The sequence below is a fragment of the Macaca fascicularis genome, chromosome 1, assembly GCF_037993035.2.
Source record: "Macaca fascicularis isolate 582-1 chromosome 1, T2T-MFA8v1.1".
In the NCBI taxonomy this organism is placed as follows: Eukaryota; Metazoa; Chordata; class Mammalia; order Primates; family Cercopithecidae; genus Macaca; species Macaca fascicularis.
The window spans coordinates 31458018-31482167 of NC_088375.1; the positions used below are offsets into that span (position 1 = coordinate 31458018).

Genomic DNA, 24150 nt, shown 5'->3' on the forward strand with positions numbered 1-24150 from the left:
TGGATTGCAAAAATTTATTAAAATTGGAGACACTGTTTTAATCTTCTTGTGCCATGAGACTCCATCAGGCTGTCTACAAAGACCATTGGGAGGCTGAGGATCACTTGAGCCCAGAAGTCTGAGGCTGTAGTAAGCCTCAAAGGGCCACTGCACTCCAGCTTGGATGAGGCAAGACCCTGTCTCAAAAAATAAGACAGACTTTTAGCCACATTTCCAGACTTCAATTAAAATGCTACATGGGAATGCAGAATATCAGATCTTTTATTGTCATCAGGTAATCAGTGAGAGAGTTCAAGCTGGACTGAGATCATCATGTATTCTGCAATTATAATAGTCCCAATATTTCCAATCCTCACCTTTCAAGCGGTAAAGCTACATGCTTGCTTGCTGTGGTCATTAAAAACCCTGAAAGCAAAGACAACATATTAATCACGGCAAAAAACAAACGTGTGATGCTTGTTAGTAGAGTAACCTCAGAATCAAAATGGAACGGTTTTATAGTGATATCATTATATTTCATTTGGCAGAATCATTACATCATTGGTTACATTGAAAATTATCACATGTACCAAAAGCTGACTCACCTAGTTTAGGATAACAGGTCTGCCTGTTTGAAGATGAAAAATAATCCCATTTAAAATTTCCCTACTCAATTTCCTTTTCAGTCACATTTCAACTTTCAAACAGCTAATCACTCCCATCTACAGATTAAGGTGTATATGCCACTAAAACCTTTTGCCACCTTAAAAATTTCCTTAAAAGTTTAAACTAACCTGCATTTCTTCAAGCATGAATTCTGAGTCCTGAAATTAAGGGACAATACACAGTAAGACAACTTGCATACAATTAAGGGTAACCCAAAATCTCCAAACACTGTAGAATGACTATATTCCCCTTTTCAGGGCATAAACTAGAATGTTACAGCCAGATACATCAGATAGGAGCGAAAGACTTAATATTGCTCATCAGCGTTAGTCTGCTGAACTATGTTATCATCATTGTATCGGCTTTACAACACTTTAAAAACCAGACTTGAGGTGGGACCCGGTGGCTCACGCCTGTAATCCCAGCACTTTGGGAGGTCAATGCGCACAGATCACTTGAGGTCAAGAGTTGGAGACCAGCCTGAACAACATGGCGGTACAAAAATTAGCCAGGCGTGGTGGCACATGGCTGTAATCCCAGCTACTCAGGAGGATGAGGCAGGAGAATCCCTAGAACCCGGGAGGCAGAGGTTGCAGTGAGCTGATAGTGCCACTGCACTCCATTCCCGGCAAGAGCTAGACTCTGGCCTCAATTAAAAAAAAAAAAAACAACAACTTGGGACTGCTGTACCTTTGCTTCTTTAAAACTTGCTCCACACGGTGTAGTCAAGTCGACTCTCCATACCTGCAGAAATTTAATCTCCTTTACCAACAGGTAGAAGTAATAGGTGGATTTCTAAAAGATTTCCCAACTACTGTTTCAGTTTAAGATTAATCTCCATTTTCTTTCAGAGAGATTCCCATCTGCTTTAATTTTAAAATCATCACTAACAGTAGCTCACTCAATAAACATGTTAACATCAATAAAACATACCTTTAAAAGGTCTCCAAACATCGGCACCTGAAAAAGTTTCACACCATTTCCTACACTGAGTATCATTTACTTTTCAAAGTAAACAATATTCAAATATTTACTTTCAAATATCTTATCTAATGCTTTTAAATAACTGCTTTAATACAGTACTTTCATACTGCCTACTTTTCAAAATTTTCTAACAAAACGACTCTGTGTAACAGTCATCAATTAGTAAGACCACATTTCAGAAACAAACAAGCTAGAGGAACTATCTTCATGTCCTTACCCAAGCAAGCCATCCACAGATAAAAATGTTACCGGGAGGTGGAATACAAATGAGGCCTTCTATTAAAATGCTAAACATCATTAAACTCTTTTCAAAGTTGTCTGTCACAGGGTTCTTCAGTGTTACCTTCTGTCTACACGCTCGTTTCAGGTCAGACATTTGATCAACATCATTACACAAACCCCGTTCCAAACATGCTCAAGGAAAATACACACTGTTCCAAACATGTTCAAGGAAAACAGTCAGTATTCATCAGCCAAGCCTTAAACCATTAGCTCAGCAGTAAGCATATCACTATCAGCATTTTCATTAATACTTACCAGAAAAATAAAGCTGGTCCAGACAAGTTGCACTCCACCTAAAAATTAAGAGTGGTCTTAGAATAGCCACAGATGAGTTTCCCCCCACCTGCCAAAACTAACAAATGCCTTTAATCAGTTAGAGCTAATTAAGACCTTCATGTTCAGTCAGTATTTGCTTATCATCATCTAGGCTGCATTTACAAACTTTCTTATTAATCATTAACAGGACAAGAACCCGCCATTTATTTAATGCATTTAGCACTGGTAGGAGGTAACTCTAAAAAGCCATTTGTGCCGTAGGCAGTTTGCCCAGTTACCTGTTTACTTGGATATAATTTTACTTACCATTTCAACTTCTAATTTTCTGTCTAATGCCTGTAATTTTAATACAAAATTGTCAGTAAAGAATATTTTAATGGTAGATTGGTGGTACACTGCTTAACTAGTAACAGCAAACCGCAACCACCCCAGACACATCAGACACACAGTACATTTCTTCATGATTCAATCTGCTGAACTATGCAACCATCATAGTATCTGGTTTCACGTTTTCCTCAGTATTAAATTTAGTATCAATATGAGAGCAAAACTCTCATTTGAAAAGTGGTGAGAAAAACACTAATATATATAAAATCATTCATTTGGCTATTTTCTAATCCCTCAAAAAGTGAGAAGTACAATATAGAGGTTTCTCACCTGTATGCCAATGGCTTGAGTTAGGCTTGCTCTTTAGGACCTGGGAAGAAACTTCATGTGAACTTAGGTGTACTCTCTATGTTCCCCAAATCACCATTTTGGGTGCCTCAGTTAAGATAATGGTGGTTAAGCTCCTCATCATTCTAGCAGTCAAGAGTAGCAAATAAACTGTCATCATTGTGGCACATCCAGTGACTTTAAATCTTTTTGAAGGAATTTTCAACTTACTTCAGTAGCTATTGTCATCCCTCCTTTGGGACACAACTAGAAAACAAAAAGATGCAAGCAGAACAGTGAGAATGAACCTTACTGCAGTCACGCTAAATATCAATACTGTTAATATTAAAGCCTCAGAATAGAATTTCAGAAATCCCTTCTGTCCACTACTCTTAAAGCATCACAGGCTAAAACCATCTCTTAGATTTCATTCTCCCACCGTACTTTCCCCGATTCTTACCTGTCCATAAGGTGCTATCGAGAGCCACATTGCATCTACACCCAGCACCATACCTAAAGAGATCGGGTACAGATTTTCATTCATTGTTCCACGCTTCTTTATGTCGTTTTTAAATCAATGATGCAGGTAACATATCATTATCTAGCGACAGGTATAGAATACACTTAATGTTACAAAGGAGCACTGCCCCCGCAGTTAAGAACCACTAACGGCCAGGCGCAGTGGCTCACGCCTAGTAATTCCAGCACTTTGGGAGACCACGGCTGGTGGATCACTCCAAGTCAGGAGTTCAAGACCAGTCTGGCCAACATGATGAGACCTACTAGAAATATAAAAGCCTAGCCTGGGGGCGCGCGCCTGTAGTCCCAGTTACTTGGGAGGCTGGGGCAGAACTACTTGAACTAGGACGCCGAGGTTGCTATGAACCGAGATGGCGCCACTGCATTCCCGCCTGGGTGACAGAATGAGGCTCGGTCTCAAAAAAAAAAAAAAAAAGGAAAAAGAAACACTAATGGAAATATTGGTGGCAGCGCGGAATGCAGGCACTTAGAGAAGCACGTGGACTCCCACCGCCAGCCTTTCCTGAGGGCGGGCGGCTGATGGAGGCTCGGGTCACGGCCCTTAATAGCTTACTAGGGTGACTCGGCATGTGCCACCATCAGAGCGGTTGGCATTCATCATTACTCTCAGATGTCCCTACCAACACAGGCTTCATCACAGGCAGGGCACGAGAGCCGAGGCTTCTCCGCAGTTCTACCCGAACAACATAGTCGCAGCTTAGGTCACGGATGCACCAAACGTGCAATCCCCCACCATCCTCAACTTGTACGCCCTGCAAAGGCGCACGACTGGCTTAGAAGGCCCAGTCAGTTCAGGGTGACCTTAGTTGACAAAGGATGGAGGGCCCCAAAACCCGCAACATTCGCAAAGATAAAACATACCTCACAACAGTCGGCTCCCACCTCGAAAAGACAATATGGTGCCTGGGCTCCCGGATATAAGAGTTCTTGTGATGACGTCACGACGCACGCTCCCGGCGGCGTCCGCTTCGGCTCCTCCCCCTAACCCCCCTCAATCTTTCCCTCCTCCAGCACCACCTTCTTCCCGCCCCCTAAACCCGCCCCTTTTCCCCGCCCTTCCTCGCCATTTTGGGCGGAGACATGACGCCCACGTGACGCCGTGCTCCCGTCCTCCTCCCGACTGAGGAGGAAGAGCAGAGAGGGGAGGGGGCGCCAGGCAAGGAAAGCTCTGGGGGTGGGGGAAGGGGGGCGGTGTAAGGCTGAGTGATTTCCTTCCGGCACGTCGCCCGCTCCGTGGGAGGGGGTGGGGGGTTTCACTTCCGGGACGGTGTTCCGGCCCATTCCGGCCCATTTCCACCCCCGGAGGTAGGTGCTGCTCCTTGACTGGACTCGGGCCCCACACCCCAGTGCCACTTCCCTGCACCGGGGTCACCTCGCCCGCCCTCCGCCGCAGCGCGCTCCTGGGGCGCTCAGCTACTTTCCTTCATCCCGCCTCCAGGCACCGGGCGACCTTCCACCCCCTTGGCCCCCGGCCGGGCTGATTTGCCGGACCCGCCCCCTCGCGGGGCCCCTCCCTCAGGACCCCGGGATGGGTGGCCCCCTCCCCCACCGCAGACGGGACACACCCAGATACGCACACCCACCTCGCGGCGGCTCCCCGCCCGCCGCCGCCTGGAGCCGGTCCCCGGGCGCCGCCCCCTTCTTAGTTCTCACCTGAGCGCTGGCTCCCCCGCCCGACGTCTTGTCCCCCTCTTCTCCAAAGTTCCTCAGTGACATTTTACCCTTTAGTTAGTTCCCCTCTCCTCATGCTTCCTAACGCAGAAGAAAACTGCTCAAGTGCTGGAGTGGCCAACCCCATGCCGTTCCCAATTCTCCCTCTTACAGCTCTCACCCCTCCAGTGCCGACGGTAGCGAAAGACTTTACTCCAGGGGCTTCCTCACTGGGGAATTGCCGGAAAGAGCAAACAAAAAAGGCGCTGGTGTAGGCTCCAAAATAAACACATCTGAATTCATGATGGCATCGACAGAGGCTCTTATTGGATTAAAAGTTTCAAAACAAACAATAACGCTTTGGAAAAAGGTCAGATTGGCTAAAGTTGATTGTTGAAAACAGTGTATACACTTCCCTATTTAATAAGTGTGGTGTTAATGCGGGGCAGTACTGTGAACTTGGCAGAATAAGTTCCTGAAGTTTCAGGTGTGGCGTAACTATGTAATATATAGATAAGTGGATGCACATTGGGCTCAAGTAAATGTCTTCCTGTTCGGATTTATACAAACTACTTTCAGTAGTTGAAACTGTACTTTCAGCTCTCTTGTATACAGCTTCAGGTTTAGTGTTTCAACCATTCTTAAAAAATAATGGAAAAATGTTGGGCATACTTGGTAAATGCTGTATTTTTTCATCGGATCTGGAGAACTAAGTTTCAAGATGGAAGTATCACCACCACCTTGAAATTGCCAACTTCGATTTTGGCAGATACCCAGCTTTGCTAATTTTGACAACTGAACTTCACATTCTCTGCATCGTGGTTGAATCCTGGCACAACTGTGGGATTTTTTCTAACCTAGAGTTTGCCTCACAGCCCTATAACCAAAGTCTTTTTGTGGCGGGCTCTGACTCTTAAGCTTATAAATATTAGCCTACATTCATGTGTAATATTAGTCCCTCTATAAAATAGTAATTCTTGCAGCAGGTAGTAGAATACTAAGAGGGATATCAAGCCATCTCTGTAGAATTGCATTTATTCAGAAAGCTTTCCTCCTCCAGAGAAAAGTTGTAAAGTTATGAGATTTTATGTTCAGTCTGCAAGTACCTTATAGTTAACACTTAGTCCTTCCCACTACCTTCTGTTGAACTTTATTTTGATGTTATATACCTTATTAGTAAGGAAAGCATGGTCATAACATGAATTTTTAGGAGTCTGCAGATCACTTTTTAGTTTTAACTGTATAATCCTGTGAAACTTAAACTAAAAACCTGTTGGTAGTTCTGTTTCCACATCTAAACATAAGGAAGGTATTTCTTTTACCTGAAAATTTTGAAATTTTACCAGATAACTATGTTTAAATACTTTTGAAATTGAAAACGTCCCGGAAGTAAAATTGTAATTATTAATGAGAATATGGTTTTTTTCAGCAGGGTTGAATGTACCCTCAGGCACGATCATGGAGAAAGGTGGGAACATACAATTGGAGATTCCTGACTTCAGCAACTCTGTCTTGAGCCATCTAAACCAGTTGCGCATGCAGGGCCGTCTCTGTGATATTGTGGTCAATGTGCAAGGACAAGCTTTTCGGGCTCACAAAGTGGTGCTGGCTGCCAGCTCCCCCTATTTCCGGGATCACATGTCCTTGAATGAGATGAGTACAGTCTCCATTTCAGTCATCAAGAACCCTACTGTTTTTGAACAGCTCCTTTCTTTCTGTTACACAGGGCGGATATGCCTGCAACTGGCAGATATCATCAGCTACCTAACAGCTGCCAGTTTTCTGCAGATGCAGCATATTATAGACAAATGTACACAGATCCTGGAGGGCATTCATTTCAAAATTAATGTATCTGAGGTTGAAGCAGAATTAAGTCAAACAAGGACAAAGCATCAAGAGAGACCTCCAGAGTCTCACAGGGTTACACCAAATCTCAACCGCTCCCTTAGCCCACGACATAATACCCCAAAGGGAAACCGGCGAGGTCAGGTTAGTGCTGTGCTGGATATCAGAGAGCTAAGTCCTCCTGAGGAGTCCACCAGCCCTCAGATCATTGAACCAAGTTCTGATGTAGAGAGCCGGGAGCCCATTCTTCGGATCAACCGAGCAGGACAGTGGTATGTGGAGACAGGAGTGGCAGACCGTGGGGGTCGGAGTGATGATGAAGTTAGAGTTCTTGGAGCAGTACACATCAAAACTGAAAATCTGGAGGAGTGGCTTGGGCCTGAGAATCAGCCTTCTGGAGAAGATGGGAGTAGTGCAGAGGAAGTAACAGCCATGGTAATTGATACCACAGGCCATGGTTCTGTAGGACAGGAAAATTACACTTTAGGATCTTCAGGAGCCAAGGTGGCTCGGCCAACAAGCAGTGAAGTTGACAGGTAGGTTTGGTTTGGTTTTGTTTTCCCATGTAATGGCTATTGTGTAGACATCACTAAAATAGGTCCTGTGTAGTACAGAGAGCATTTTCCTTACCTGATTTTCTTGGTCAAAATAAGTTGATGTTGGGGAAACTGGAGGTGTGCCAAAAGACTTGCATTCTTGTTTTTTTAAAGCAGGAAGCTCCATTCCTGAAGTATTCACAGTGTTGTGAGAACTGTGGTAAAGTTAGACACTTCCATGAATCATAATAGCATCTGCAGCCACACTAGGATAGGATCAGTAATTGCCAGGGCTTCCTCGGGATTCCAGGCAGGGAGCCGGTCATCAGCTGGGAGCCTGGCAGCATTGCCCTTCCTTGGTGTGTTATCACACAGGTAGGTGGCCTCCGGAAGCCTCACTTTCCTTTGTGGCACTGCTTCCTTTTCTTTGCCCCCAACTACCAAATTAGAGGAAGTATGGTACCAGCAGTAATTGTTCTTTTCAAATTAGTAAAATAGTAATTCTGAAGAAAAGCATTACTGATGTTTCTCATCTCTTTTTTTCCCTTGTTATGTGATGGTATCTTCCCTGTTGTCTTTCATGGATGACTGCTGCTACCACAGGCCTGACAATCTCCCTTTTTTCACCTCACTTTTCTCTTTTAATATGTTGTATTTATTAGAACATTTCTTTTTGGTAGAAACACCATGAGTTTCAGTCAACTAAGAGAAAGTCTCAATTGAAAGAAAGAAATATTACTAATTTAGATTGGTAATATTTGTTCTTTTTGTCTCTTAAAAATAAATTTAAATTGACTGTATGAGCAGAGAAAACTAAAGAACTGTTATTTTGGTTTGGTCTTGAGAAACAAATATATCACAGAGATTCAGTTAGTGTATACTGTATCCATTTCAGGTGGTCTTTTTATCTTATGTTATGTTATGTTATGTTATGTTATGTTATGTTATGTTATTTTTGAGACGAAGTCTCACTCTGTTGCCCAGGTTGGAGTGCAGTAGTGTGATCTCGGCTCACTGCAGCCTCCACCTCCAGGGTTCAGGTGATTCTCCTGCCACTGTGCCTGGCCTCAGGTGATCTTGATTTGAGTATTGTCTTCCTGTGTCCTTATTAAAATAATCTTGAGCATAGAACTTGTCCTCCTATGTTAGAACTGTATCAGAAGTTCTTGGGTGATGGGTGCACCAAAATCTCACAAATCACGGAAGAACTCACTTATGTAACGAGATACCACCTGTTCCCTGATAACTTACGGAAATAAAAAAAATTAAAAAAACAAAACTATCAGAAGTAATATCAGAACCAGGTGTGGTGGCTCACACCTGTGATCCCAGCACTTTGGGAGGCTGAGGCGGGTGGATTACTTGAGGCCAGGAGTTCGAGACCATCCTGGCCAACATGGTGAAACTCCATCTCTACTAAAAATACAAAAATTAGCTGAGCGTGGTGGCCACACGCCTGTAATCTCAGCTATTTGGGCAGCTGAGGCAGGAGAATCGCTTGAACCCAGGAGGTGGAGGTTGCAGTTAGCTGAGATTGCGCCACTGTACTCCAGCCTGGGCAACAGAGCGAGACTCTGTCTCCAAAAAAAAAAAAAAGTAATATCAACTTTAAATGCAAAGATTTTTTAATCTCCATGATCTGTAGTATCAGTAGTCTAAAATACAGGTTATTATGGGACCTTGGAGAAGAAACAGCCAAAAACCTGGCAATTACATAGAAGAAACAAAATTATAGGCCCTGTTTTAATTTATTCCTTTATGGTCTCCCAGTATTTATTTAAGGAAGAAAGCTTATATTTAGCTTTAGCTTCACCAGCTCATATGGTCTGTTATGTCATTTTGTGTTCATTAAATTTACTAGGGCTAACCTATTATTTCAAATCAGATTATGTATTAACTCCATGAAAGTATTTCTCAGTTATTTGTTGCATGGTTTGTTCCCCCTTCTTTAGCCATAGAATAAAGAGGGGCGACATCACCATTTTTCAGGTTCTTTGATGCTGCTTTTCTATTAGTCCCCTTTATGTTCCTCTTCCAACAGATTTAGCCCCTCCGGCAGTGTTGTTCCCTTGACAGAGAGACACAGAGCCAGAAGTGAGTCTCCTGGGAGAATGGATGAGCCTAAGCAACCCAGCTCCCAGGTATGGAGTTGTGGATTTAGAATTGCTGTGGTGTTGAAGGAATTGCTACTGTGTATGAATAGAAAATAATGAAAAAGGAAAGATGTAGGAGAGGTAACAGTGGCCCTGTTAAAGAAATACTGTATTTTTTTTTTCCCTGAGGGTAGCAGAAGTTTAATATTAAAATTATACAGAGACATCACCAGAAAGGAAAATTGCAGACTGGTATTTCTCCCAAGCGTAGATGCAAATATCTTGAAAAGAACATTAACAAATTAACAGTGATAGCTGGTTTAACATTTTAAAATTAATCATTGTAATCTGTTTCATTAATAAGGAAAAAGTGATAAATTACATATGGCAATTTTGATAGATACAGAAAAGAGCAATTCAGAAAAGAGCAATTGGCTAAAACTCCTAGCAAACAAGAAATACAAGGGAACTGGCCAGGCACGGTGGCTCACGCCTGTAATCCCAGCACTTTGGGAGGCCAAGGCAGGCGGATCACCTGAGGTCTGGAGTTCGAGACCAGCCTGACCAACATGGAGAAACTCCATCTCTACTAAAAATAGAAAATTAGCCGAGCGTGGTGGCGCACGCCTGTAATCCCAGCTACTCCGGAGGCTGAGGCAGGAGAATAGCTTGAACCCAGGAGGCGGAGGTTGCTGTGACCCAAGATCGCGCCACTGCACTCCAGCCTAGGCAGCAAGAGCGAAACTCCGTGGCAAAAAAAAAAAAAAGAAATACAAGGGAACTTTCCTAATCTGATTGAAAGTATCTGTCTAAAAAATCTAGAGAAAATATTTTAATAGTAAGTTATTGAAAGCTTCCCTTGTGTGATTGGGAATGAGACAGAATGTCTGCTACCACTACTTCTACCCAGCTTTTTATTTGTAGTCCTAATCAGTGCAATAAAGCAAGAAATACAAATTTATAGCATAAGGATAACAAAGAAAGAAATAGAACTTTTGTTATTAGTAGACAGCCTGACTTGTTATGTAAAAAATGCAAAGTGGAATACTGTATTTGATTATTTTTTTTTTCTTGCTTACGGGCGTGCAGGAAAATACACTTTTGGTGTCAGCAGAGTTTGGGAAGTATAAAAAAATAAGATTGTGGAACCCTTTCCTGATTATAATAACCACACTGTACAACTGATAATAATAAAAAATAACCCCAGAAAACTACATGCAGGTAATTTGCAGGTAATTTAGGACCTGGAATGGAAAGTCTGATTTTATACGTGTGTGTGTGTGTGCACGTGCATGTGTACTATGTATATGTAGTATACACACACTATGTATACTATAGTATACACACACTACATATACTATGTGTAGTACACACACACACATTTGCCAAGTTACTAATTTATAGCATTTTATTTATGTGTGTGTATATATATTCTTTTTTTTTTTTTGAGACAGAGTCTCACTCTGTCACCCAGGCTGGAGTGCAGTGGTGCGATCTCGGCTCACTGCAACCTCTGCCTCCTGGGTTCAAACGATTCTCCTGCCTCAGCCTCCTGAGTAGCTGGGATTACAGGCGCCCGCCACCACACCTAGCTAATTTTTGTATTTTTAGTAGAGACAGGGTTTCACCATGTGGGCCAGGCTGGTTTTGAATGCCTGACCTTGCCATCTGCCCGCCTCGGCCTCCCAAAGTGCTGGGATTACAGATGTGAGCCATTGCGCCCAGCCTGCATTATATATTTGTAAACAAATTGCTTATTGCTTATGCTTTTTTTTTTTTTTTTTTCTATTTTGAGACAGGGTCTCACTCTGGTTGGCCAGGCTGCATTGCACTGGTACAATCTTAGCTCACTTGAGCCTCAACCTCCTAGGTTCAGGTGATTCTCCACCTCAGCCTTCTGAGTAGCTGGAACTACAGGTGCACACTACCATGCCCCGCTAATTTTTTTTTTTGTATTTTTAGTGGAAATGGCATTTCACCAGTTTGTCCAGGCTGGTCTCAAACTCGTGGACTCAAGCAATCTGCCCGCCTCAGCCTCCCAGTTTGCTGGGATTACAGGCGTGAGCCACTGTGCCCACTTGCTTACACATTTTTATTTGTGTTTGCTATTTCATGTGCTGTATCTTGTCATTTATTTTCTTCCTGAATATTTTGTTAGACTAGCACATTCTAGAAAGGATAAGAATGATGAATATTTTCTTTACAACTCTCCTTAGCAGCTAGTATGAGTAGTTGGTTGATATTTTTGTTTTTTTTCTCACAGGTCTGATTGAATGATTTTTTTTAAAGCTCGTGAACTCACAAAGTAGAAGACAATAAATTGTGAACATTTTTGTCTTTAAAAAATAAACACTGTTGAATTAAGACTACATAGCTCATGTTTTTAGCCTCTGCATTACACTGATAGTATCTTGTCTAATTTTTAACTAAACCACTGATTTTTTTTTTTTTTTTTTTTTTTTAGACAGAGTCTCGCTGTGTCCCCCAGGCTGGAGTGCAGTGGCATAATCTTGGCTTACTGCAACCTCCACCTCCCTGGTTCAAGCAATTCTCTTGTGTCCGTTTCCCAAGCAGCTGGGACTACAGGCGCATGCCACCACACCCAGCTAATTTTTGTATTTTTAGTAGAGACGGGGTTTCACCATATTGGTCAGGTTGGTCTCGAACTCCTGACCTCAGGTAATCCAACTGCCTCGGCCTCCCAAAGTGCTGAGATTACAGTCATGAGCCACCACGCCCAGCCTAAACCACTGAATATTTATTGTGTGCATGGTGTAGTAATAGCAGTAAGACATTGTTACAAACTGTGTTTTTTAGTTTTGATAAGATGTTAGATAAAATATTAGGAGCTTGGAGGAAAAGTAATTTCACTCATATTATTAGGGCCCTTTTTCTCCTCGTCTCTCAAATATGGTATGATAACAATGCAGAGGAGGCTGTTATGCAGATACAGACATGTGTCACTAATTGACAGTATGTTCTGAGAAATGCTAGACCATTTTGTCATTGTGCAAACATAGAGTTTACTTACACAAATCTAGATGGTATAACCTACTACACACCTAGGTTATATGATATATCCTGTGCCTCTTAGGCTACAAACCTGTATAGCATGTTACTGTACTGAATTCTGTAGGCAGTTATAAAGTCATAGTAAAATATTTGTGTATCTAAACATAGAAACGATAGTGTAAAAATATTGCATTATAGTCTTATGGAAGCACAGTTACATATGTGGTCCATCATTGACCAGAATGATGTTATGTGGTACATAACTGTAAATTCAGTAATGAGACAGACATTACAACTCAATGGGGGCATAAGACAGACTAACAAATACACACAAAAAAATGTAAGACTATACAGTATAAACTTCAGTGATGACAGTGTTGTGGGACTAGGATTGCTTAAAAGGCAATGGAATCAGTGTCCACTTAAGGAAAGTGTTATCAAGATTTTATTTCTTTTTTTTTTTTTTTTTTTTTTTTTTTTTTTGAGACGGAGTCTCGCTCTGTCACCCAGCCCAGGCTGGAGTGCAGTGGCACGATCTCGGCTCACTGCAAGCTCCGCCTCCCGGGTTCACGCCATTCTCCTGCCTCAGCCTCCCAAGTAGCTGGGACTACAGGCGCCCACAACCGCGCCCGGCTAATTTTTTGTATTTTTAGTAGAGACGGGGTTTCACCGTGGTCTCGATCTCCTGACCTTGTGATCCGCCTGCCTCGGCCTCCCAAAGTGCTGGGATTACAGGCGTGAGCCACTGCGCCTGGCCAAGATTTTCTTTCTTTTTTTTTTTTTTGGAGACGGGATCTTGCTTTGTCCCCCAGGCTGGAGTGCAGTGGTACGATCATGGCTCACTGCAGCCTTGCCCTCCCTGGCTCAAACAGTTCTCTCACCTCAGCTCCTGAGTAGTGGGGACCACAGGCATGTGCCACCACACCCAGTTAATTTTTTTGTTTTTTATAGACACAGGGTTTCACTGTATTGCCCAGGCTGATCTCAAATTCCTGAGTTCCAATGGTGACTCACACCTGTAATCCCAGCACTTAGAAGACCAAGGTGCAGTCCTCACAGATGTGAGCCACCACGTCCAGCCTCAAGGATATTTTAAATGCAGTTTTTAAATAAGTTAGGAAGGGCTAATTTATTCCATTTATAGATAGAATAGGGGTAAGAATTAGAATTCTGTAAGAATATTTACCTTCTTGAAGCAAAAGGTACAGACCGGCTATAATGAAATAGGAGATAAGTAAGATTAGGTGGAGATGATATTAAGGGTGATATATATGCCTTAATGGATATGAAAGTTTAATATGGTAAGTCTACTCACCCGTTTTTTTCCGCTACTACAGGGAACTAAAACAGGGCAAGGACTTACAGTAAGAATGAATATTGATAGACTTGAAGAACTTCCTGATTATGGGGTTGATTAAACTGGAACACACTAATAAAGTTAGTCCTTCACTTAAAAACATTCTGTAACTTTTTCTGTGACATGAAGGTTAATATACTTGGTCTAATTTTCCAAGTGACTTACAGTCTTTTTAACCCAACTTTTCCCACTGCTCATCAGCATTCACTGTCTCAAACAACCAGACTCTCCCTGTGTCAGAACCACATTAAACTTATTTCCCTCTCTGCATCTAAATTCTGAATGCCTCATTGTTTTCAGGTGTCTGGGTTCGGCCAAGGCCCAACTCCTAGTTTTATCTGTCCTAACTGCTCCAGTCCTCTTTGATTTTTCCTTTTTATGATACTATTATAGCATGGTACAGTACAATTTTTCCTGATTCTCTAGATTCATATATATTGTTCCTTTTTTATTTGCATTAGTTTTGTGTTTCCTATTAAACTGAAATCTCCTTGAGAGCAGAGACCACATTTTCTTTCCTCTTTTTGTTTTTGTCTTTTGACAGTTTTAGTACCAATAAGTGTTTATTCATTGTATTTTCCCAGGGAAAGGAGAAGGGAAGGGGAAAGAGTCAGCATGTGTTACAGAATGATTAGAAAATGGGCAAGGAAGTACCCAGTACAGCAAAATCAACCATCAAATAAACACACCCCAGTGATGGGGTCACCAATGCCCAAAGAGGCTCTATCTCCTGCAGTGCAGGAATGAGGGGAAGGGACCAGGAAAAGAACAGACAGGTACAGACTTTCCTACCTTCCCTCCGTCTCATAAATTCAAGATTTCACATAAAGCTTTAGTTTCTAGTGGTAAACATGAAGTTACATTTGTTCATCTCCTATTAAGCAATCTTGTGGCCACTTTGACATAAATTTCTTGCGCCTGTATAAAAGTTCTTGAGTTACTTGGATATAAATTCACCATTTAGGCCAGGTGCAGTGGCTCACAACTGTAATCCCAACACTTTGGGAGGCTGAGACGGGCTGATTGCTTGACATCAGGAGTTCAAGACCAGCCTGGCCAACATGGTGAAACCCCTTCTCTAGTAAAAGTACAAAAACATTAGCCAGGCATGGTGGCAGGTGCCTGTAATCCCGGATACTTGGGAGCTGAGACAGGAGAATCGCTTGAACCTGGGAGGCGGAGGTTTCTGTGAGCCAAGATCATGCCATTGCCCTCCAGCCTGGGCAGGAAGAACAAAACTTCATCTCAAAAAAAAAATTCAGCACTTTTTCTCTTTCTTGGCTTCCTGACCCCACTTTCTACATGAAAAGCCCCCCATTGCTTCTCTGTACTTTAGGATTAAAGATTAAGTAGGTTTAATGCATCCAAAATCCACAGTGTCTTAAAGGTTTAGCATGAATCACATCAAGAAAAGTGGTCTTGACTCAGGAGATTGCAAACAAGGGATGGAAAGTTCCTAGCTTCTTCAGGATTTTTGCATAAATCATTTCAGAGTTGTGGAGATGCCCTAAAAATTAAATATGTATATGCATGGGTGTGTAGGTTTTCTTTTGGGGGTCAATGGAATAGAGGGAGAAGGGTAGGGGACAAGTTTTTAGGACAGAAGATCTGGCCCAATAGGTAATAGGGAAAGGAGAACACAAGAGAAAGGATGGTTCAAGATCCCCACTTTTAAGAAGAGAGCTCCCCAGTCTAATGTTTCAGATTTTTTACCAGGTACAGAAGCTTCTGTCAAAGATGCTTTGCCAGTTTTTCTCTCAATACAAGAAGAAGTTTGTAGACCCCAAAAGAACATGGAGAAATAATTTCCAACTATCGGCTGGGTGAGGTGGCTCACACTTGTAATCCCAGCACTTTGGGAGGCCCAGGTCAGTGGATCACCTGAGGTCAGGAGTTCGAGACCAACCTGGCAAACATGGTGAAACCCCATCTCTACTAAAAGTAAAACATTAGCCGGGCATGGTGGTGGGCACCTGTAATCTCAGCTACTCGGGAGGCTGCAGCAGGAGAATCACTTGAACCTGGGAGGCAGAGGTTGCAGTGAGCTGAGATCATGCCACTGTACTCCAGCCTGGGCGACAAAGCGAGACTGTCTCAAAAAAGAACATGAAGAAAGACCAGCACATTATATTTACACAAACTAGGCCACTTAGCAATGACCAACTCAGTGAAGTCCTCCAAAGCCCAGACAAATACAATGACTAACGGGGTGTAGGGGAAAGCATTTAGGGGAAACAAGAACACGGGATCAGACACACACAACCCAAGTGCGTTTTATTGCATTTGAGAGACCATGTTTTCTTACCTTCTTTGTATCTCTGACATTATCTTCTTAGGTGCCTAATTAATAGGAGTTTTATCTCTAAGTAATTCTTTTTTTTTTTTTTTTTTTTGAGACGGAGTCTCGCTGTGTCGCCCAGGCTGGAGTGCAGTGGCTGGATCTCAGCTCACTGCAAGCTCCGCCTCCCGGGTTTACGCCATTCTCCTGCCTCAGCCTCCCCAGTAGCTGGGACTACAGGCGCCCGCCACCTCGCCCGGCTAGTGTTTTGTATTTTTTAGTGGAGACGGGGTTTCACCATGTTAGCCAGGATGGTCTCGATCTCCTGACCTCGTGATCCGCCCGTCTCGGCCTCCCAAAGTGCTGGGATTACAGGCTTGAGCCACCGTGCCGGGCTATCTCTAAGTAATCCTAAGTAACTAAGTTTACTTAGTAGTTGCCCAATAAATAGGCACCTACTAAATAGGGAGTTATTTAGTTACTTGTAAAATCCTTAATTTTGGAGATCCTTCAAAAATACTAATACACCAAATCAGATGACTTTTTAAGGCCCTTCAGTTAACTTTGGGTATGTGGTTAGTAACTGAAAATTAGAATGGTAGAAGGCTTTGAAGTCCATGTAAGCAATCTAGACTGATGTTTGTTTTAGAAAATTTGGAAACCTTCCGTGTATATGGAGGTTTCATATAAATTATATGGAATAATTCATTAAGAAATAGCTATTGAGCCAGGCACTGATCAAATTCCTAGATATTTGGCAGTGCAGAATGTCCCTGTGCTTACGGCAGAGTTTACAATCGAATAGGTAATTGCCAAGTGAGAGGAATGAAATAATCCACCTCTTGGCAACAGAGAGAACCAGGAGGAAGCGACTTTTGCCTTTGCTTCTTTTTAAAATTTAAAACAATAAAACTACAAAAAGTATATTGCTGCCTTTAACAAGGACCCAATCTACATTTTGTGGTGTTCATTCTTCTATTGGAACTTCACTGTAATAATTTTTTGGATGAGGCTGGTCATAATATGTGATGTTTGTGCTTACAGTTTATCACTGATTACTAAAATGCATTTACTTTCTGCATGTGGACAATACTGATACAACATTACCTTCCTTAGAGTTGGGGAGATATTTTTTCTTTTTTTTCTTTTTTTTTTTTTAATTATACTTTAAGTTCTAGGGTACATATGTACAACGTACAGGTTTGTTGCATATGTATACATGTGCCATGTTGGTGTGCTGCACCCGTTAACTCGTCATTTACATTAGGTATATCTCCTAATGCTATCCCTCGCCCATCCCCCCACCCCACGACAGGCCCCGGTGTGTGATGTTCCCCACCCTGTGTCCAAGTGTTCTCATTGTTCAATTCCCACCTATGAGTGAGAACACGCGGTGTTTGGTTTTCTGTCTTTGTGATAGTTTGGTCAGAATGATGGTTTTCAGCTTCATCTATGTCTCTACAACAGACGTGAACTCATCATTTTTTATGGCTGCATAGTATTCCATGGTGTATGTGTGCCACATTTTCTTAATCCAGTCTATCATTGATGGACATTTGGGTTGGTTCCAAGTCTTTGCTATTATGAATAGTGCTGCAGTAAACATACGTGTGCATGTGTTTTTATAGCAGCATGATTTATAATCCTTTGGATATATACCCAATAATGGAATGGCTGGGTCAAATGGTATTTCTAGTTATAGATCCTTGAGGAATCGCCACACTGTTTTCCACAATGGTTGAACTAGTTTGCAGTCCCACCAACAGTGTAAAAGTGTTCCTATTTCTCCACATCCTCTCCAGCACCTGTTGTTCCTGACTTTTTAATAATTGCCATTCTAACTAGTGTGAGATGGTATCTCATTGTGGTTTTGATTTGCATTTCTCTGATGACCAGTGATGATGAGCATTTTTTTCATGTGTCTTTTGGCTGCATAAATGTCTTCTTTTGAGAAGTGTCTGTTCATATCCTTCATCCACTTTTTGATGGGGTTGTTTGATTTTTTCTTGTAAATTTGTTTAAGTTCTTTGTAGGTTCTGGATATTAGCCCTTTGTCAGATGGGTAAATTGTAAAAATTTTTCCCATTCTATAGGTTGCCTGTTTACTCTGATGGTAGTTTCTTTTGCTGTGCAGAAGCTCTTTAGTTTAATTAGATCCCATTTGTCTATTTTGGCTTTTGTTGCCATTGCTTTTGGTGTTTTGGTCATGAAGTCCTTGCCCATGCCTATGTCCTGAATGGTATTACCTAGGTTTTCTTCTAGGATTTTTATGGTTTTAGGTCTAATATTTAAGTCTTTAATCCATCTTGAATTAATTTTTGTATAAGGTGTAAGGAAGGGATCCAGTTTCAGCTTTCTACATATGGCTAGCCAGTTTTCTCAGCTCCACTTATTAAATAGGCAATCCTTTCAGAGTTGGGGGGATTTCTTAGGGTATTTTTACCCTCAAGGTTATAAATAATATGAGTTTGTAATGTTTAATAATAGCTAACATTTATTCAGCACTTTAGTGTATTAACTCATTCAATGCTCAGAGCAACTAGTGAGGGAAATTCTGTTACTATATTCACTTTACAGGTGAGGAAACTGAGGAATAGAAGTGTTAACTAACTTGCTCCAAGTCACACAACAAATGGAACTCACATTTGAACACAGGTTCCAGCATCCTTAATTGCTATGTAATATTATGCATTCATTGCATAATATTTTAGGACCATTGAAGGTCCTAAAAGTTACCATTGTGTTTAGAAAAAAGAGTACTGTTTGGCCGGGCGCGGTGGCTCAAGCCTGTAATCCCAGCACTTTGGGAGGCCGAGACAGGCGGATCACGAGGTCAGGAGATCGAGACCATCCTGGCTAACATGGTGAAACCCCGTCTCTACTAAAAAATACAAAAAACTAGCCGGGCAACGTGGCGGGTGCCTGTAGTCCCAGCTACTCGGGAGGCTGGGAGGCTGAGGCAGGAGAATGGCGTAAACCCAGGAGGCGGAGCTTGCAGTGAGCTGAGATCCGGCCACTGCACTCCAGCCTGGGCGGCAGAGCGAGACTCCGTCTCAAAAAAAAAAAAAAGGATACTGTTATCATGTTCATTTCTCATGAGAATCCTCTAAAGCTGGCAAATCATATGATAACCTTTGTACCTTATGGATGAGAAGACAGCCTTAGATGTTTTGCCCTTGGTCACCCAAGACCTTTAGTGGGAAGATTCCTCATTCTTTATTTGAATTCAGTTTTTATTATCCAGGGAAATGAAGCAGAAAGAAATATTGATATAAAACAAATAAAATAGTCTTAAAACCTCAGTCTTAGTATTCAGCACTTGACTTTACATACTGCCTCCCAAACCTGTTGAGAACTGCCTGTATTGGAAATGCTGAATAGCACCGTCAGCATAGGAGGGGACAAAACATCTTTAGAAATTAAAAGAGCAAAAGATCTTCTATAGTGTCTATCTTAGGGGGAAAAGCACAGGCAACAAAATTAATTGCTAACTAGATGAATCTTGCTCCAGTTACTCCAGAGTCAACTTTGACATTTTCTTCTCTCCGGGACTTGATCTTTTGTTAAACGTGTAATTCCCTCCTACATATTTTAAAAGGTTTTTATCCCCCTAATATAATGACTTCAGAAGTCAGTCATTATTAAGTCAGGGTAAAAAAACAATTTCCAATTGATTTTTTAAAATATAGAATTTTGAACAAAAAGCATTTCTAAAGCCAAAGATTTTTTTGTTTGTTTTTTTGAGATGGGGTCTCGCTTTGTCACCCAGCCTGGAGTGCAGTGGCATGATTACAGCTCACTGCAGCCATGACTTCCCAGGCTCAAGTGATGCTCACACCTCAGCCTTCCCAAGGATCTGGGACTACAGGTGCGCACCATCACACCCAGCTAATTTTTTTATTTTTATTTTTTGTACAGATGGGGTCTTGCTATATTGCCCAGGCTGGTCTCAAACTCCTAGGCTCAGGTTATTCTCCCACCTCAGCCTCCCAAAGTGCTGGGATTATAGGCATGAGCCACCACACCTGGCCTTAAATCCAAGATTTTTAAGTAATTTATTGAAAGGAATATGTTCATACTGCCTCCCAGTTTTCAGATAAAAGACACCCATGCCCTCAAACAGTTTACTCTAAAGTCAGTTAAACTTTCAGTAGTCTTCAGAGTGAAAATAATATGTTCATATGATACTGAAATATTTTACATAAAAAGGAATACTGTCACTTACAAATTGTATACATTTTTATAAAGCTACCTACTGCTAGATTAAAATGTGGTATTAATGAGAACGTCATAATTTATAATATGTTGCCATTATATATTCTGTACTATCTGATATAGTAAATGGTAGCCGTTAGCCACTTGTCACATGTGGCTATTTAAATGTAAATTGTAATTAATTGAAAGCACTTAAAATTGTAAAAGTTACTCAGTTGTATTAGCCATATTACAAATACTCAATAGCCACAGGTGGCTAGTGGCTACTGTAATGAATGGGGTAGGTTATAGAGCATTTTCATCATCCTAGATAGTTCTGGCTGGGCGTCATGGCTTACACCTGTAATCTCGGCACTTTGGGAGACTGAGGTGGGTAGATTGCTTGAGTCCAGGAATTCAGAACCAACCTGGGCAACATGGCAAAGCCCCATCTCTGCAAAAAGTACAAAAATTATCTCGGAGTGGTGGTGCGTGCCTGTGGTCCCAGCTACTCAGGAGACTGAGATGGGAGTATCATCTCAGCCTGGGGAGGTCTAGGCTATAGTGAGCCGTGATCACACCACTGCACTCCAGCCTGAGTGAGAGACCTTGTCTCAAAACAAAACAAAAACATAGTTCTTTTAGACCAGCACTGCCTAAGTACTTGATTGTCTGGAATATAATTGTAAGATTAGGATCCAGGGTGTGGTGTAAGTGGGCTCAGTTTCTCCTCAGATTACTATAAAGTAGTACATTCAGCAGGGGTTTAATAAGCATCCAGTTTGTTAGCCAGACATTAACTTCACTGTGTTGTTCTTTTATAGTAATGGAATAGAGTATTCTCAATTTTTAAAAAATTATTATGGTAATATCTTTACTTTTTGGTAATAATTTTCTGTTTAGTTCTCCACTGAAAATATACATATATCTTAGTAACAAGTAAAAATAGATTTGATTGCTTTTAATATGTATGCTTAATAATATTTGTTCTTTCTTGGTTATTTTCCTTACCTGGTACAGGTAGAAGAATCAGCAATGATGGGAGTAAGTGGCTATGTGGAGTATCTCCGAGAGCAGGAAGTATCTGAGCGGTGGTTCCGGTACAACCCTCGTCTCACCTGCATCTATTGCGCCAAATCTTTCAACCAGAAGGGAAGCCTGGACCGCCACATGCGCCTACACATGGGGATCACACCTTTCGTCTGCCGCATGTGTGGCAAGAAGTATACCCGGAAAGATCAGCTGGAGTATCATATCCGCAAGCACACAGGCAACAAGCCCTTTCACTGTCATGTTTGTGGCAAAAGTTTCCCCTTCCAGGCCATCTTGAATCAGCACTTTCGCAAAAACCACCCTGGCTGTATACCTCTGGAGGGGCCTCACAGCATCTCCCCGGAAACAACTGTCACATCTCGAGGACAAGCCGAGGAAGAGTCACCTTCACAGGAAGAGACACTTGCTCCTGGGGAAGCTGCTCAGGGCTCTGTGTCCACCACTGGGCCAGATTGAAACATCCGGGGGAGGGGGCTGACCCTCTTCCCCTTTGAGCCATAAGCAGCCAGCATCAGAGCCATGGGCTGATATTTAGATTCACAAAATGCCACATCACTAGGCCAGAAGACGCTCCCAAGATGTTGCCAAACTGGAGGATCAGCAACATACACAAAAGCACTAAAGGCTCTTCCCTTCTTATTGCCCACCTCACACTTTGGAAAATAATCAAGCAAATCAACTTTCTAATTCAGGGATCAACAGCCTTGGTTTGTTAACTTTATAAGAAAAAAGGTTTTTTAACAAAATGATGATACGTGGTCATTTATCCACCAGTCATGTTTGAACACTGTACTTTGGTCTATATCATCTTGGTGACTATAATTGCCCAGATCTAAAAAATGCAGCAGGAGCCTTGACCATCCGAAGCAGCCAGCCACAAGACAGAAGGAGGTAGTCATGATGGTGATGAAAAGGAGAAATTTCTCCTCTTCCTTCCCTGCCATAACATGCATTTTTGTGTTTCAAGAAAAAACAAATGAATACTGGTGGTTCTTATTTTGAAAGGTTAGACTTTATCTTTCCCCTGGCTAGGCATCTAATACTTTGCCTGATTATTTCATATAATCAGCCATCTTGAAGCAGTATTCTAGTAGACAGCATCACCTGAAGCACTTGGCAACTGGAAGTAAAATGAGCAGCAAAGTGTATGCAATAGGTACTGCTACATTTGGGGGCTTGAGTGTTGTGCTGAGGAAGAGAAGAGCAGGGAGGGAAGTGTTTTTATGTTTTGCAAATATCAAACAGCACAGAGCCGTACTGCAACTTCCTGACTGGTATTTGTAAACCATAGTGCTACACATCCTTGGGTAATGGCTCTCGTTCAGGTGAATTAATGTGTTAGGCTGACTACCAAAGTTTCATCCAGTCTCTTTGGCTCCTGTTTTCACATTCAGCAATATTGTACATCAGAAATGTCACTTTCCAGTGAAATGAGCCTGGATTGTATTTTTAAATCCACAGGTCATATTTGATAACTTTTATATGAAGTTTTAAACATGTTTTTTCTGCAGTATTGTGGTTGAAGAAATTCAACACTATGGTTCTTACTGCAACCACAATTTCATTTCCTTATACATATGTAATAGTTTATATTTTCAGGCATATAGAAGAACCTCACTTAAACCTATGTCTCGGGTCTGCAAACCTGGTAATTCATAAACCAACCATCAGCAACTAGCTGGTGACTCCAAGAGCTTTGCTTTTTAATAATATACTACAGGGCACTTATCAGAAAACATCATGCAGAATCATGTTGCAATAAATGATCAAAGGATCAGTTTTGATCAGGTTTGGTTACTTAGTCATTCCTAAGATTTTTAAAACTTCAAGGGACCCTTTTAGTAGTTCTGGGTATTTCTAAGATTCTTGATCCAGCACTGAGAGAAAGAACTTACCAAACATGTAGAGATTTAGATACCCTGTCTTTTCATGCAGTGAGAGAAGGAGGAATATTAAGGGTTGTGGGCAAATAGATACTTATAACTTACAGTGCAAGTTGAAAAATCCCTAGCTTCTCTTGATGGAGCACTAGTTGTTGGGGTTCTTTTAAGTATTTAAGTATGTAATGGTTTAAGAAATTGTTTCAGTGCAGAGGCATAGATGATTGTAAAAGAGATTTGGGAGAGGGGCAGGTTGTACCTGTACTGGTGAACCATTTGTGAGAATGTTAGTCATGTGCTCCTTTCCTGAGATTGCTTTGTGGTATGTGAAAAGGTGGGTAGAAAAGAATGAAATTTCTTTGAGATAAGAAATTAGAATGCAAAGGGTAGATCCTAAGCAATCTGAAAATTGTACATGTGCATAAAGTTGCACCCTCTCACAAGAGAAAGGTTATTTTCTCTTCTGAAAAAGCATAGAAATGCATCTTTTATGGGAAGATAATGTTGCTACCATTTAATAAGAGCCTACCCTTAAAGGCAGCATTGAAACTATTTTGTCTTTAGAAGACATAGACTGGTGCATCCTCCTTTTTAGTTGGGCAACAGCATGATAGGGAAAAAAACTGTCTTCTAAAGCCGTCTTTAGGGACTGGCTATGGTCTGTGGCATAGAAAAGGTAAAGTTGAATTACACTAAAATCCTTAGGGAAACAGCTGGTAATGAGGTTTTCAGTGGACAGATTTTGCCATTACTGTGAGGTGAGAAGTACAGATTATGCTGCTTTGGATGGAGCTTTTAAGCCTACCAAAAAACGTTAAGTCCATCCTACTTTTGAAAATAGTATGCTAGAAAGTTATTTGTTTCTTTTTCT

The 24150-nt window shown here is 41.6% G+C and overlaps 1 protein-coding gene, 1 long non-coding RNA gene and 10 other non-coding genes across 27 annotated transcripts; 1 reads left to right on the forward strand and 11 right to left on the reverse strand.

Moving 5' to 3' along the window:
- LOC102115157 (uncharacterized) lies at window positions 1-5326 on the reverse strand. Of its 12 annotated transcripts, XR_012424209.1 has the most exons (13): window positions 5213-5326; window positions 5035-5133; window positions 3302-3354; window positions 3073-3108; window positions 2845-2884; window positions 2494-2523; window positions 2167-2204; window positions 1579-1605; window positions 1336-1389; window positions 774-803; window positions 585-607; window positions 357-405; window positions 1-176 (listed from the first exon to the last, which is right to left on the reverse strand). It is a non-coding gene; the product is annotated as an uncharacterized lncRNA (long non-coding RNA). The 12 variants fall into 12 exon arrangements; XR_012424206.1 differs by lacking the exon at window positions 585-607; XR_001488730.3 differs by lacking the exons at window positions 5035-5133; window positions 5213-5326 and adding an exon at window positions 4243-4274.
- LOC123571076 (small nucleolar RNA SNORD81) lies at window positions 246-322 on the reverse strand. Its single transcript, XR_006695248.1, has one exon. It is a non-coding gene; the product is annotated as a small nucleolar RNA SNORD81 (small nucleolar RNA).
- LOC123571118 (small nucleolar RNA SNORD47) lies at window positions 470-546 on the reverse strand. The gene has a single exon (XR_006695285.1). It is a non-coding gene; the product is annotated as a small nucleolar RNA SNORD47 (small nucleolar RNA).
- LOC123571122 (small nucleolar RNA snR60/Z15/Z230/Z193/J17) lies at window positions 926-1007 on the reverse strand. Its single transcript, XR_006695291.1, has one exon. It is a non-coding gene; the product is annotated as a small nucleolar RNA snR60/Z15/Z230/Z193/J17 (small nucleolar RNA).
- Window positions 1458-1540, reverse strand: LOC123571080 (small nucleolar RNA SNORD79). The gene has a single exon (XR_006695250.1). It is a non-coding gene; the product is annotated as a small nucleolar RNA SNORD79 (small nucleolar RNA).
- On the reverse strand, window positions 1959-2024 carry LOC123571167 (small nucleolar RNA SNORD78). The gene has a single exon (XR_006695339.2). It is a non-coding gene; the product is annotated as a small nucleolar RNA SNORD78 (small nucleolar RNA).
- LOC123571121 (small nucleolar RNA SNORD44) lies at window positions 2279-2339 on the reverse strand. Its single transcript, XR_006695290.1, has one exon. It is a non-coding gene; the product is annotated as a small nucleolar RNA SNORD44 (small nucleolar RNA).
- Window positions 2618-2685, reverse strand: LOC123571166 (small nucleolar RNA SNORD77). The gene has a single exon (XR_006695337.1). It is a non-coding gene; the product is annotated as a small nucleolar RNA SNORD77 (small nucleolar RNA).
- Window positions 2948-3029, reverse strand: LOC123571071 (small nucleolar RNA SNORD24). The gene has a single exon (XR_006695243.1). It is a non-coding gene; the product is annotated as a small nucleolar RNA SNORD24 (small nucleolar RNA).
- On the reverse strand, window positions 3191-3250 carry LOC123571177 (small nucleolar RNA SNORD75). The gene has a single exon (XR_006695352.1). It is a non-coding gene; the product is annotated as a small nucleolar RNA SNORD75 (small nucleolar RNA).
- On the reverse strand, window positions 3951-4030 carry LOC123571120 (small nucleolar RNA SNORD74). Its single transcript, XR_006695289.1, has one exon. It is a non-coding gene; the product is annotated as a small nucleolar RNA SNORD74 (small nucleolar RNA).
- On the forward strand, window positions 4643-23176 carry ZBTB37 (zinc finger and BTB domain containing 37). 5 transcript variants are annotated; one of them, XM_005540031.5, is made up of 5 exons: window positions 4643-4686; window positions 5206-5401; window positions 6464-7412; window positions 9454-9553; window positions 21367-23176. In XM_005540031.5, the coding sequence occupies exons 3-5, from the start codon at window positions 6490-6492 to the stop codon at window positions 21853-21855; spliced, it is 1512 nt and encodes a 503-aa protein (XP_005540088.1). In that variant the 5' UTR covers window positions 4643-4686; window positions 5206-5401; window positions 6464-6489; the 3' UTR covers window positions 21856-23176. The 5 variants fall into 5 exon arrangements, with proteins under 5 accessions (XP_005540088.1, XP_045248835.2, XP_015301174.1 ...); XM_045392900.2 differs by lacking the exon at window positions 21367-23176 and adding an exon at window positions 11769-11866; XM_015445688.4 differs by lacking the exon at window positions 5206-5401.
- The last annotated feature ends 974 nt before the right edge of the window (window positions 23177-24150 follow it).